General features: G+C 46.3%; 4 protein-coding genes across 4 annotated transcripts; 2 read left to right on the forward strand and 2 right to left on the reverse strand.

Moving 5' to 3' along the window:
• Nucleotides 1-3,325: 3,325 nt before the first annotated feature.
• Nucleotides 3,326-6,491, forward strand: CCR75_007035 (uncharacterized protein). The gene is made up of 2 exons (XM_067965099.1): nt 3,326-3,619; nt 3,681-6,491. The coding sequence occupies exons 1-2, from the start codon at nt 3,350-3,352 to the stop codon at nt 5,124-5,126; spliced, it is 1,716 nt and encodes a 571-aa protein (XP_067823166.1). The 5' UTR covers nt 3,326-3,349; the 3' UTR covers nt 5,127-6,491.
• CCR75_007034 (uncharacterized protein) lies at nt 5,204-9,280 on the reverse strand (the record flags this gene model as incomplete). The annotated part of the gene is made up of 1 exon (XM_067965098.1): nt 5,204-9,280. One exon carries the CDS (start codon nt 9,278-9,280, stop codon nt 5,204-5,206), a length of 4,077 nt encoding a protein of 1,358 aa, XP_067823023.1.
• A 116-nt stretch (nt 9,281-9,396) lies between these two features.
• On the forward strand, nt 9,397-11,878 carry CCR75_007032 (uncharacterized protein; the record flags this gene model as incomplete). Its single annotated transcript, XM_067965096.1, has 3 exons — nt 9,397-9,612; nt 9,667-9,742; nt 9,804-11,878. 3 exons carry the CDS (start codon nt 9,397-9,399, stop codon nt 10,202-10,204), a joined length of 693 nt encoding a protein of 230 aa, XP_067823165.1. The 3' UTR covers nt 10,205-11,878.
• On the reverse strand, nt 10,297-11,652 carry CCR75_007033 (uncharacterized protein; the record flags this gene model as incomplete). Its single annotated transcript, XM_067965097.1, has 1 exon — nt 10,297-11,652. One exon carries the CDS (start codon nt 11,650-11,652, stop codon nt 10,297-10,299), a length of 1,356 nt encoding a protein of 451 aa, XP_067823019.1.
• Nucleotides 11,879-14,674: the final 2,796 nt, after the last annotated feature.

A 14,674-nucleotide genomic window follows, 5' to 3' on the forward strand; every position in this document is an offset into this window, starting at 1 on the left:
TTTCAATTGCATGTTTAGTATACGTTTATAATTAAGTTAGCATTAACAGATAGAAAGAAGATATACTTAATTATATTAATATAGTTTTCATTTAACCCTCTTAAAGTTAGTTGTCTTAAAGAAAAGTCTTCCTCTGCACGTATTAGTGTACGTGGAGTGACGTAAGGCACCACTCGCAACTGAAGCAGTGCGAAGTGGACTTGTACTGAAGCAGTACAAGTCGAAGTGCCCCGTCACACCTGGTAGCACTTTCTTAAACAGGTCCGTCTGCAAGACCTTTAAATAAACACACTTACCTGTGTTTGTTCATCTATTGGATGACTAACGAAACAACTGACCAGGTATCGAATATGTTGGGCATAAGCTTGAATGTCGCGCTTGCCCTGCTTCAAATCCAGGAGCTCAGCCCGAGCCCTATATTCTACACGTGGTGTCTTAAATGTTTGTCTAAGCCGGGTCTTAAAGACCTCATACGACCGAAAGACTAATGGTCGTGAAGCTTGAGCCCCAAGGCCATAGATTTGGCACGTCGGCTAAGTTGGACTTGCCAAATTTCACTTTTGTAGGTGGGCACGTCGTAATGCGGTCACGCTCTACTTAGACACACACCCTAGCACAGCGTGGAAGCGATTTAACCAGGTTCTCTTGCGTGCAGTGAGGTAGTTGTGGTGGGCGCGTAAGCGACCTCACCCAACACACTAAGTACTCTGGTTAAGTGTCGTCATGGGAGCGGTAATCCGTCTCCTTGTGCGCACTTACCAAGTAGAAAGTAGTTTTCAGACTGATTTATATCTAATAGAATTAAATATGAATACCTATTTTACCAATTAAAATGTAATCTCTATAGATACCATTCAATATGTATTGCGAGCGTATTTTTCAAGATACCTCGCGTAACGGATGACGCTAGCCGTCATCACAGATGACGCTGGGCGTCATCCCTTCTAATGTGAATGCACCCATGTGCATCACATACACAAGGGTTGGTCACAAAAGTGAACGACACCCGAGTGCGGGGTCTAATTACTTTATTTAAGTAATTGACCATCCCCTTAAGTACACCGAGTGTTCTTAACGGGGACTGTGTAACATTAGGGCAACTTTAGCCGTTACAACTTTTGTCTTATCATCACTGATACGACGAGCTTCTATGCCATCGTCTAATTGACGAACCATCTCAAAAGGGAGTCGCCCTTAACTGCCTTACACTGAAAGATTTCGATCTTTAAGGTTTTGGGTCGACGCGGAAGCGTCGGCCCATTACCAGCAATTACATGCTGCTACCTCAACATTTCCAATTGTTGAGCACCCTGTTCTCTTAACACTTCCGCGTGTTGAGAGCCTTGCTGGTAAAGCAAGGCTTCTTTCTCTCTGGCCGCGTCAAGTTCGTGTTGTATGAACTCGGCTATGGCCGCGTGCTGTTCATCTCTTCCTAGGGTGTATAGCATGGTGCCAACGGCTGGCCCGCCTATGATTAATCTCATTCTTTCGACCGCTCTCCATACAAGGTCACTCAAATGAGTAAATCCTACTCGAGTGGCGTAATAACCTTCTTGAGGGGCTGTGTAGCTCCCTCCTTCTTCATACAACATGTCCATGTTGGATGGAACGTGCGTCGGTCGTTGAACGGACTACGATGTGCTTCCAGGTGTAACGGGGCACCCTTCACTAGTACTGATCAGTACTAGTTAACGTTACACTGATTACAGTGTAGGTTAGGTGCCTCGAGGTACAAAGGAAGGTTTCTAATTAGCTAAGGGTCTTTAGCTACCAAATGTTATTCAATGGATACGAATTAGGGGAAAGTAAACTATATTAATATATTTAGCTTCCTACGTAACGATCTTCCATCTACTACTTACCTTATTATATTAATATCTAACTAAGTATGGCGCCTCCTTGCGCACCGCACAATCGCGTCTAATAACGAATGGCGTAACTAAATCAACCAATCATTAGAGCTAATGTCTAATATTATTCAATTTGGAAATATTGGAACTATTTAAGTCAAAATTAATAAAGATAATAATTTTGTATTTCTGTATTTATTTCCTCTCATAGAAAATAATATTAATATTCCTCTTAATAGGAAATAATACTTATGTAACGGGGTATCCCGTTACATAATCTGCGTGTTGGGAGTGGCCGCGGCTATCAACATGGCCTCATCGTTGCAATTGGTTGTGGAAGCTTGCAACCTTGTAGCTAGCCACGCTGACAGCAATAGGAAAAGCTGTTACCGAACATACTAAAGCCGTCTTTCAAATAAATTTAAGCAAACGACATTCTTTAAAATTTTAGCAGTGCGAATGGCAGATGTGGACCAGATATATTTAGAAAGTAAGTAGTTTGGTAGTGTTCAAGATAATTCTAATTTCTACAACATGGGCTGGAGATGCCTACGTGTACCTCCGTGCTGTCACTGCTGATGTAAAATGCCCGATGAATCGCCAAAGCTAATGCATAAAGGACTGTGACTCGATTACTCAGACAAGATTTCGAAGTTGCTTGCAGACCACCCGATCTGAGACTACAGCCTCAAAACGGTGAAGTGCTTGATGCAGAGGCTCTCGCGTCTTTTGTATTGGCAAGGAGTTAGAGGCTGGCAATCTGCCTGTTTCAAACTTTGGTCCATTTTTATAGACGCTGTTGCCGAAGTTACGTGCAAGAGGCAGGTCGACGGCCGCCCCGATGAGCTTCCCTCACATTTCTTTAACGAGTAAAATCAATAATTATGCGTTAACAAACAATGCAACATGTGACTTTTAGACATTTCTAGCTTTTCCATTTCAGAAATTGACAATTGAATCTATGAGTTCATTTCAAACTTCCATTACAAGGTCTAAGGCAGGATGCTCCATGAAATCGTAGCCAAATAACCGTAACAATCTTGGAACTTGATCAAGGGTCTACACTAAGTGATGGTGCAGCTTCAGCTAATGGCAGCCAAATCAAGTTCAAAAATGTTCTTTCGTGCTATTTTTGCGCTAACCAACATCTGCACGTCCACAATCATCATATAGCGGCTATTGGTCAATCTCGTCGATTATCTAACATGTAAAATTGTGGAGACGTTGTGCAAGAGCAATCCAAAAATACAAAGGATACAAGCCAATATTACCTGACTAAGCGGAGGCGGAGAAATATGTAATAGTTAACAACACTACATGCCCGCAACATAACAGCACCTGACCAGCTTTACGAAATTGCGCTGAAGTTTTTCTAGCAGCTACGAATAAAAATCATGAGGACCTCTCTATGTGATCACAAGAGAAGTGTCCTAAGCGGCCAAGCAGCCACTTACGATTTTTAAGCGGATCGTCACGCAAATTTCATTTATCTGATTTTTATGGATTTTCGAAGGGCCAAAAAATGCCGTCGTTCACTTTACATTTTCATCCAGATGGGCAACAGTCATAGTAACGATACTGGTAGCGCAAACGTACGGCCCCACGGCAAGCGTAGCAATGCAATGCATCGGCGTGCTCAGCAGCAAAAGGCGACAACAGAACTTGCTCAACAGGCTATGACTCCACCATCGGTCCCCGTTCCTCCTGCCGCGCCTGCTATTGTCCGCCGCAATCCATCATCACGAGAGCGCAAAGCACCTAAAGAGCTGGTAACGACAGAGTGATGGTCATTTAACACTCCACGGTCTCTCAATCCTTGTTTACCGACAGATAACAGGCGAATTACGAGATGTGAATGAGTTTTATGACATTGAAAAGAAAGAGTTGGGCCACGGTCACTACGGCACCGTACGCGTCGGCGTGAGCAAAGCCACGGGTGAAAAAGTGGCGATTAAAACCATTCCAAAGGCGAAAGTTAGCCGTCCTGAAACGATGCGCCGCGAAATTAGCATCCTCAAGACGCTGGACCATCCGAACATTATAAAGCTTTATGACGTGTGCGAGGGAACCCGCCATTTGCACTTAGTCACGGAACTTTGCACGGGTGGCGAGCTTTTTGATCGCATCATTGCTCGTGGTCACTATAGTGAAGCTGATGCCGCTGTACTTGTGCGTAAAATCTCGGATGCGGTCAAGCACTGTCACGACCGCGACATTTGCCATCGTGACCTCAAGCCCGAGAATTTTTTATTTGCCACCAAGTCGGAAGACGCAGAGCTGAAGGTCATTGACTTTGGACTGTCTCGGATGGACGATGGGTTGAGTGCTGGTGTCATGACGACACGAGTGGGCACACCGTATTACATTGCCCCGGAAGTGCTTGGCCGTCACTATGACAAGTCGTGTGATTTGTGGAGTATTGGTGTCATAATGTATATTCTGCTTTGTGGGTACCCCCCTTTTTACGGGGATACGGACCCTGAAATTTTTGCTTCCGTGCGTGCTGGACGCTATGACTTTGATTCTCCGGAATGGACGAATGTAAGCCATGAAGCCAAGCACCTTATCAGCCACCTCTTGCGAGTAGATGCCTCGAAGCGTCTGACTGCCGAGGAAGTGCTGCTTCACCCGTGGCTTTCGGGTTCTGCTCCGAGGTCGAGTATGACACTCAATCCAAACATCTTCGCGAGCTTGAAGCGCTTTACAGGCAACAACAAACTCAAGAAAGCAGCGCTTGGTGTTATTGCTGATTTGGCGACGGAAGGAGAGATTGCTGAATTAAAAAAACAGTTTATGGCCATTGACACGGATGGAAATGGTGTCATTACCGTGTCGGAACTTGCCGAAGCTTTGCGTGATACTGGCCTTGGAATGATTGAAGAGGAGGTCTTGGAGCTTGTTAAGGGCATTGACATTGATGGAGACGGACTCGTTGACTACCCCGAATTTCTCGCGGCTACTATGAAGCGCAACTTGGCCAACCAGAAGGAGCATTTGATGAATGCATTTAATTATTTCGACACGACGAATACGGGCCACATCAATAAGGCTGACCTTGTCCAGTTCATGGGCAGCGAAGAGCAAGCACAGGAAATCATCGACGATGTCGATGCAAATGGCGATGGAGTCATTAGTTTTGAAGAATTTGTAGCCATGATGGACCGCAAGGGATACGGGGATGATTCTGGAATGGACAGCACAGACGATAGCTCGTTTCTTTCCGCGGCTCATTATAATAGCGGTCAAACTAATTTTACAAAAGGAACCGAATTGTAGGCTGAGGAGTAGGACGAACACCGAGTAAATCAGTACAAAAAGCAAAGAATGGAGACTCTTTTGTTTACAATGTTGCTTCATCTGTCAGCTTTATTGCGACGATTGATTCGGTCGTGCCTCTTTTCAGAAGCAAGTTTTTGCGTTCGAGAAAGTGCCTCTCGCTCTGCACGCCGAACCTCCTGCACCGAGGTCATTGCAAATGTATCGGCGGCATATCGCTGAATACTTAGCTCTTCCTCGCGTGCTTGTGATCGTTCGCTAACATATTGTGTAAGTTTGTGCTGATAGTGGCGACGGGAGTCAATCGAAAAATTGCCAAAATTAAATCGCCCAGGACCTCGACTTTTCAAGTTTGGCAACTCATTCTTCTGTGTTTCGTCTTTCTTCAGTCCTGACTTTGGAGATGCAAACCATTTGGTGGAGGGAGGAAGGTAAGGACCACTGTGAAGGACGTGATATAGGCTCGGCATCGAGTTTTCTTGTGCCACTTTGTCGGCTTCAATCTCGATACAAGAGCTTGCTTTATTAGCCATCTCGCTTTTGGTTTGAACAAATCGGTCCAACTCTGAACGCGAAGAAGCGACATGCTTGGGAAGTGTAGAAGTCGCACGATTGATGAGAAGTAATTGAAGTTGAGGCACACGAGCCCCTGAAGCTGCGAGATCGCAAGACACTTGGACTTCCACCTCGTCCAAACGCTGAAACATGGTGCGCTTATCACCAGAAGCTACGACTTCAAGCATTTCACGATCGCTATCAGTTAAAATCAAATGTGCCTGAGGGATTTGGCGAATGCACTCGGTACCAGCGAAAACACCAGTGGCGGGGTCTGTATCTGTAACGGGCACGCCCAATATCAAGGGATTCATCTGCACGACACAATTCTTGTCACGCAGATACACTGGCGCTCGGATATCGTACTTTGGCACAAAAACGATAAAGCCATTCTCTTTGAGCGCTGTTATTATCGCTGGTACTTTGACTGTATGGGTGCTAAAGTATAGCGCCAGGAACAGTTCGTCGCACGCACGAGCTGCAAGTTTGGCTTGGCGATGTTTTTCGTTAAGATGCTGAGCCAGTGAGACCAGCTCTTTCGGAGTAAACATGTTGTCTTTATTCGTGGTTACGTCGTTCGTGGCAGCAGTGGCTGAAGTGCTAACTAGTAGCTGATTATTAATGGACGAAAGCAGGTTGTCTAGATATTCCTCATCATCTTGGGGTGACAAGACCGACGGAACGAGCGCCCTTGGAAGTGCTAATGTTGTAGAAATACTAACTGCTGACCGCTGAGACGTCGACTTACAATTCCAGCTCCATTTAATCGAAGCCAGGAGCTGACGATGTACAATGACGTCGGCATACCGGCGAATTGGTGATGTAAAATGCGTATAGTATTGTAGACCCAGTCCATAATGTGCAATCCGAGTGTCATCGCCATTTGCCATCGCTATGTCTGCGGCAACTACTTCTCCCGAGCTCACGTATGCAGCCTCTGTCATGACGCGTACTGCAAGAGATTTGAATAGTGCCATAGTCTTGCTGTCCATCGAATTTGATTTTTCTGCTGCTGCGAGTGACTGCTGCAGCGTAAAATTGTTTGTAGCGTCAATGACAACATCGCGAGCTTTTGCAAGTTCAACAAGCTCGGTGAACCGATCTCCGGATGGTGATGGATGGTGACGTAGGAAAGCATGGGTCGGATAATACTGCATGAGCCTATGAGCTACCGTCGAGTTGGCAAAAATCATCAGCTCAGCAATTGTGCTATGTATCTCCAAACTTTTGTAAGTAGCTATTCTAACATCTTCATGACCCAGCTCCGACACGTTTATGGTGATTTGCATCTCTTCTTGCTTTGACAAATCCAATCCACCTTGAGAGCCACGCATACGGCTAAGCTGCCGACCTACGTCAGTAATTATGCGAAGATCCTCGCGAAGATCTTTTTGAATTGATAGAGGAATGCGCCCACCCGTGACACCTTCCACGTGGTCGTGTGCACGTTCCACCCTGTCTAACCCCCTCCTCGATGCATCATTAACATCAGCGGAGTTGCCCTGTAACAATCGATGAGCCTGTTCGTACGTCATAGAAGCACAGTTGCGAATAACTGTGCGGCCAAACCACGTTGAATGCTCCACAACATCATACGTCGTACCATCTAATTCCCACATGACACTCACTGCAAAGCGATCTCGGTTTTCATGCAGCGAACACAAATCGGCGCTGAGGACAGATGGAAGCATATCAAGACGCTGTGCCACTAAATATACAGTTGTTCCACGTCGTCGACCTTCAAGGTCCAGAGCCGATCCGTGCTTTACAAAGTACGAAACATCCGCAATGTGCACACCAAGCTCGAGATTCCCATTCGGTAAACACCGAATTGACATGGCATCATCTATATCTTGACAGCCAGGTGGGTCGACACTGAAGATGCGATGCGTTTGGCGAAGATCTCGACGTTGTAAAACTTCGTGCTCGGGGACTTTCCAATTGAGTAATTTGCACCACGTGGATCTTTTTGCTGTTGAACACTCGGCCACGCAACTTCCTTCAATGTCAATTGGACACTCTTGGCTGGAAGGGAGACAAGCAAGAGCTGCTTCACAAAATGGTGATTGGTCCACGTCGTGATCCACCAGTAACGCGCTTAATTCTGTCTGCAAGCTACCCGCAGGGCCAAGAACTCCAACATAGTGCCCATTAGGGTACAAGCTGTCAATAGCCCACGAGTCTATCACGACTCGAAGACGTTTGTCTATTAGCACATCTAGTCTCTGAGAGCGAATACGAATCTTGGGAAGACGCCAATCCATTGGCACGGCAAGAGCGTAATCATCTCCTGCGTTCACGGTTGACGCAATGATTGTTGCTACGTGTTGCTTAGGTGATCGGCTTAAAATACTAACCACGTGCCCAGTCGGTATTGTTCGAAGTTTGTGCTTATTTTCTCGAAACTCTATAGAACCAGATTCAAGTTCATGTTCATGCTCGTCTTGTGTATAGTGCACAAGCATGTGATCACTCTGAGGAGTGCGCCACATGGACGAATGAAAAGCCTCTACTGCAACTCGGTCTCCGTGTACACCGCGGTTCATTGCAACTCGCCCACATACGAACACTTTGTCGATCGCTTGTGGTCCATCAACCACCACATACGCTTCCATCGGATTGTGCCGACTCACTTCCAATTTTCCAGCTAGAATTTGCGAAGAAGGTTGTGCTAGCAAGTCATTGATCATGGCAACTTTCAAATGTGGTTTAAATTCGGAAGCGCGGCCGATAATATTGCCCTTTTCATCTGGACATCGATGCGCCTGCTCGTACTCTACAGCGTCGGCTGCATTCGTTGCAAGCTCTAGTAATGTAGTTAACTCTTTCGAATCAGTCGGTAGTCTTTCCTTTAAAAGACACTCGCACGAGACGACATGAGCATTGATCGTTGCAGCGAGTTGCAGACTAACGACTGCATCGATGTTTCTCGACATGTAAACCACTTTAGCTGATGGTGGCAAATGACCCTGTGTCACATACCACACGACGGTTTTGAGCACTGCTTGATTTACTCGTAAATCTTGCATCTCGTTCATCGCCATGGGCTCGATATAAGTCTCGACATGGTGTTGATCAGGAAAAAGGTAGATAGAATTTTGTCCTGTGCGATGGTCGTGCTTAAAAAACTTTCGCAGTCTAGAAGCATCACGGCTTGAAGCTAATCGTAGAGCAACGTTGAACACACTTTCTAGTACTAGCAAATGCGGCACCGCACGAAAAAAGAGCGACTCTTCTTCCAGCAGCTCCATACACTGCAAAAGACTAAAGGCATCGGGCACTACGTACTCACCGTCATCAACTCGTGGTAGCACTTTGTTTGGCAGCAACGCGCGTGCTTTACGACATGATGAGCATGAGTCCACACCACAATGCACATCGCGTCGCAAGTAACGCTCTTGAGACTTCATCGCCCCGTACTTGCGGTGACGACTGCGCTCTACGAAGCTGACGTCTGTGCGAACATCTTTCCAGCACGAACCACCATGCTGACAGTTTTCGACACGTAGTTGCTTTAATTCTTCATCTTCTTGCTGCTGTTGTTGCAATTGAAGGCAAAGTCGATGCGCGTCCTCCTGCTTCCGCAGCTGCCACGCCATTTGTACTTGTTCAATTTCTATCGAGTGCAATTTTTTGTTTAATTCTGAAAAGAACTTCAGATCTACATCCCTTTTTTACCGAGAAAAACGAACCAAAAAAATAATCGTTCTTGACCATGACCGACATCTCAGCCACCAAGACGCTATACTGCATCCGCCATGGAGAATCAACGTACAACGAATGGCGCCTTCGCAGCCTCTGGAGCTTTTCGTGGATGTGGGTGCGAGATCCAATGATAGTGGATGCGCCGCTAAGTACCATGGGTCATAAACAAGTGGCCAAGCTCCACGAACTAATTCAATCTACACACCTCGACAAGAAAATTCAAGTGGTATAAACTTAAAAGTTAAAAGTCTTTGATTGAGCGCTAACGCTCAAGTTGCAGATTATAACAAGCCCATTGACTCGAGCGATTGAGACGGCCATCGGAGTATTTCCTGCTACAAACGTCCCCATCATCGGTGGGAATTCGACGATTGATTAGTGGTGATTGTGCATTAAATAACGCTTAATCATTTGCAGTGGATCCTTTGTGTCGAGAGATGCTCGACACTGCATGTGACGTTGGCCGCGTGCCGACCGAGTTAGCACAACACTTCGTGGCACAACAAGATATCGACTTTTCAAAGTTAAACTCGACTTGGTGGCTTAACGACGGGGCGGGAGGACCAAGCAATGCATCTCGTGCGACCATTGTTGCACCAAAAACACCAAACGAAGTGCTGCCACTACGAGAATCGCAAGAGGACTTGGACGCACGAATTCGTGATTTTGTGACCAAGTTGGAGGAAAGGCCAGAGCAGCATATCGCTGTGGTTGGACACTCATCGTACTTCAAGCGAATGCTTGGTATGAACCGTAAACTTCATAATTGTGAGCTGTACGAGGTTTCCTTCGCACAGATTCGATTACGCTGCGCTTAAAAGAATGATGCGGGCATTAACGCAAACCGAGCTAAACGCTGTTAAAATAATAATGATTGTCTTTGTACATTCGCAGTTGTTTTTGCCTAGTTTTAATTCTTTAATACTTCTTTCTTGGTTGATCGACTGAGGTGCAACAGGGAAGCAACAAGAACTGCACCAAATCCGAAGGTCATTGCTGGCATCATTATCACCATGAAGATTGGTTCTCCACCATGGTACTCGCGGCTATAAATAACGGCTTGCAGGGGAAGGCCAAATATCATGCCGAGCCAAAAAGTCATATTGCCGAGTCGAGTGCCACGGAGTCCGCGACCATAGACAATAATGACTAGCTGTACCATTTGGAGCGTGAAAAAGTACATTTTAACGGAGCGAAACATGAGGATGAACACGCATTCGTGAAGTGCTGCAGACATGAAAAAGGTAACGACGGTGGCATTGACCTTGGATATTTTGTATGTATCCAGCGTCTCCAGGTAGATGTGTCGTAGTAAAAACTCATGGACCGGCTTGTTCCATTTGCGAGCAAATTCGTCGAAAGTTGTGCTGTTCCACCAGTCAGTGTAAAACTCCCGGTCGGCCAAATATGTCACCTCAGCGCAGCCATTGCAGATGCACTCAAAAATGACAAACCAGGTGAGGAGATAACAGCCTAGGAATGGGAGCAAAAGGCTCACAATCGATAGCACAGGACTGACCGTTCCGGAATCCTCCAGTCGAGGTATCACGTGCGTTGTGACAATTATGTAAAGCATTGAAATCCCCATGATGACGGAGAAAATCTTCTCGGCAATGTAACCCCAACGGATCCGATTCGTGCGCGGGAAATTTGGCTCATACACAAGCGTCGGAATTAGCAAGTACATAGTGAAGTCCTTGACATCTAGTGAGGGTGGCTTATTAGCAGTGCGGGCAATCTCAAGCTTGGTACGAATATAGGAATGCATCTTCATAAGCAGCACCAGACCTTCGATAAACGCAGATATGGCGTGAATTAGGTTCCAGTCGCGCCAGACAATAAAGACGATAGTAAAGAAGAAAAGCAGACTCTGCAATGTATGGTGCACGATATTGATAATCAATCGGTTTGACAACCCTTTGGTGCCTGCCATGTAAACTGGAATAAGAGCCGTGTAAGCATAAAGAGCTTGACATACAAAGGTGGCAAGCACCTCGAGCAAATGGGTCGAATAGAAAACTGATAGCAACAACTTTAAGTCAGCTGGCTCGTTTCTCATAAGCAAATTGGTTATAAGCGTCGTGACTACGTAAAGCACTCCAGCAAGCATAGTCAGATTGTACAATCCGCGGAACTCGGAGCTGTGAACACCGGATCGCGCATCCGCTGGGTCTAGCGGAGACACAACATCGCGGAACTTCTTGATCCCCCCATTGCTGGCCGTGGACGACCGCATATTGCTTGAAGGCTCCACTCGCGGTCCCATATTTTAATATTACTTTGCTTTTTTGTCCGATATCCGCTACTTTGTAGTTGTATGGGAACGTGCGACTTGTTGTTGCATGAAACTGTGCAAGCACAGACGTGCCATCATCAACGTGTGTAACCAAAGATAAGCTTTATAATATTTAGGTAGTCACTCGGTAATCCTTTTAGACATGAGAGGTACGGCACATTAAACGCAAAAACGTGATGCGCTGATGGTATAATGATTTAGGTATACAAGCATGTATCGTATTCCTGTGGTTGCAGGGCGGCACGGTATGTCCCAGCCACCATTATCGGAATTTTTGCTGCTCTTCATAATTTATGTACATGAAAAAGTCAAGGAGGCGAGAGTGTCTACTCGTACTACTTTCACATTGTAAAGCTTTTGTGGTTTGAAGCATTCAGTGGCACATCCGAGAAAATCTTGAAAAAAATTTTTGCTGAAAAAGCGCTAGCCAAGTATGGTCACTTCGTTCTTCTTTTTTGTCGAAAAGTCACTCGTGGCTTGGACGCTGCGCAGTCCGTAGAAAATCTGCGCTAACAAAAGCCGATGCGTTAAAGCATCCGTGAAACGGGCTAAAGTTGCCCTAAAGATACACAGTCCCCGTTAAGTACACTTGGTAAATTAAGGATGGTCAATTACTTAAATAAAGTAATTAGACTCACCACTCGGTGTGGTTCATATTTGTGACCAAACATTCTGTACGTGATGCACATAGGTGCATTCACATTAGTAGCGTCATCCGTGATGACGGCTAGCGTCATCCGTTACGCGAGGTATCTAGAAAGATACGCTCGCAATACATTTTAGTGTTATCTACAGAGATGACATTTTTGATTGGTAAAAATAGGTATTTTTATTTTATGCGATTAAATATAAATCAGTCTAAAAACTACTTTCTACTTGGTAAGTGCGCAGAAGGAGCCGGATTATTGCTCCCATGACGACACTTTACTAGAGTATTTAGTGCGTTGGGTGAGGTCGGTAAGGCGCCCACCACAACTACCTCACTACACGCAAGAGAAGCTGGTTAAAACCGCTTCCTGGCTGTGCTAGGGTGTGTGTCTAAGTAGAGCGTGACTGCTTTACGACGTGCCCGCCTACACTTGAGCACTTGAAATCCTTCCTGGCTTGTTTTGATAATTTGGACTGCTTGTTTTAGCTGCCTCCTGCACCTCCTTGCTATAACACTATTTTTTAGATTAAATAATTTTCATCAAGTTCAGCTGATTTTGATTCTCTTATCCCGCCAAGCTCATCTTCTAAGAGAAGTTCTATGATGTACTGCTACTAGGAGCCAGTTATTTAGTTTATATTTGTTTGATCAAGAGAATAACTGATTGCCCCTGGCAAGTACACAACATGTACGCAAGCGATATTACCTTTAGAAGTATATTTTTCTTCCGCTAAAAATTCTGCGCAAGCCAGGAAATCATTGAAAGTTCTGGTTATATGGTAGCAAGCTTTGGTTGGGCCGTGTTCTTCTGATTCACAAAGAACCTCAACTTTCTGGGCATCCAGATTGGCATTTTTCGCAAAGATAATTTGCTCCAAGACAGTGACTTAAACCATCTTTCATGGAGTGAAAAAGTGCAATAAGATTGCCAAACTCTATACAAAGTTATAATTAAATACATAAATAATGAAGAACCCAAACCCTATATCTAATAGGGGAAACCGTTCGTGTGTACGTGAGGATGAGCCTCAACATCGATTGGGCTCACTTCCCCCACCTCTCCGAACATCATCGGGAGGTGGCAGGGCATATGGCGCATGGACTTGGTCAACAAGCCCTGTCCAGGCTCCTGGGTAGTCCTCCTGAGCAACACGTTGCTCAGTTGGAGCAGTTTAAGGTATACGTGCTCGGACAGCGGAGAGCCGCGTCCGAGGCACAAGGCCATGCTGCAGCGGAGTCCGACACTCAGACTCAGGATGAGCTGAGGCATGAGCAAACTCGGAGCGAGGCTCCCAACAGAACTGTTGAGATCCTCTCTGCCCGGCCGCATCAGCCGAGGCCCTTTCGGATGGATCCGCCCAAGTTCGATGGAAACTGTGATGCACACGATTGTCCACTGGCTTTTAGCCATGGAGCAATGCGGTGTCGCGCAGCTCATCGAGGTCGACAGCCGGATAGTGCCGTATGCCATGTCGCATCTGCGCGGTAAGGCCTCAGAGTGGGCTTACTCGGCGCTTATGGCGGACAGAAAGGCGTTCCCTAAATGAGCGATCTTTAAGGAAAAGATTCGCGCCATGTACCAGCCGCCGAACAACGAAGTGTTGCTTCAGGCGCGCTTCTTTGGAGCGCGACAGGTGAAGCGATCTCTGCAAGAGTATGTGCAAGATATGCGCTCGCTGTCAGCGTCCATTACCTTAGGTCCGATTCCGGAGCACATTAAGGTGCCCAAATGTATGAACGGACTACTGCATGACCCATAGCGACAGGGCCCTTATCAGGAAGGTGCCGTCAACGATGGAAGAGGGAATCCACATTGCCTTAGTTGAGGAGCAATCCTACAACAGTGCCTCGGCGACAGCTTGGTATGCGCCGTCGGCTGAGGTCAGATGCCACTCCCATGAAGCTGGGCAATGTAGATGTTGGCTGTTATAAATGCGGCAAGCGCGGCCATATGATGGCTCGCTGCTATGCCAGGGTTTCTGCTGGGGCAAAGACACCCAGCAAGAGGACTCCCTTCCCAACGGGCGCTGGCAAGAACCAGCGTGCGAGACGCATGAGTTCTGCATCGACCACTGAGGGGCCGGGAAATGCAAGAGCGCAGTAGGGGCGGGATGCACTACTGACGCGGACTCTGAAGCTACCCCTATCTTCAGAGTTGTCGAACAAATGAATATCGTAGTCCCTGATGTCTCGAAGTTTCGGACCTCAACCCTGCTGGTCTATAGCGCTCAAGTAAGAGGCAATGACCAGGTGATGGCCCTCCTAGTGGATTCGGGTGCATCACAATTTTTTGTGAAACTCGCGGCTCAAAGAAAGAGACCGGCAACGTTTGATTCGCTTTGC

The sequence above is a fragment of the Bremia lactucae genome, assembly GCF_004359215.1.
Source record: "Bremia lactucae strain SF5 chromosome Unknown BlacSF5_NotPlaced_11_SHOA01000003.1_306292bp, whole genome shotgun sequence".
Taxonomy (NCBI): Eukaryota; Oomycota; class Peronosporomycetes; order Peronosporales; family Peronosporaceae; genus Bremia; species Bremia lactucae.

Coding starts and splice junctions, on each gene's coding strand:
- CCR75_007035 (XM_067965099.1), top strand. CDS start 3,350: ATGGATTTTCGAAGGGCCAAAAAATGCCGTCGTTCACTTTACATTTTC. Junction 3,620..3,680: donor GCAAAGCACCTAAAGAGCTG/GTAACGACAGAG, acceptor GTTTACCGACAG/ATAACAGGCGAATTACGAGA.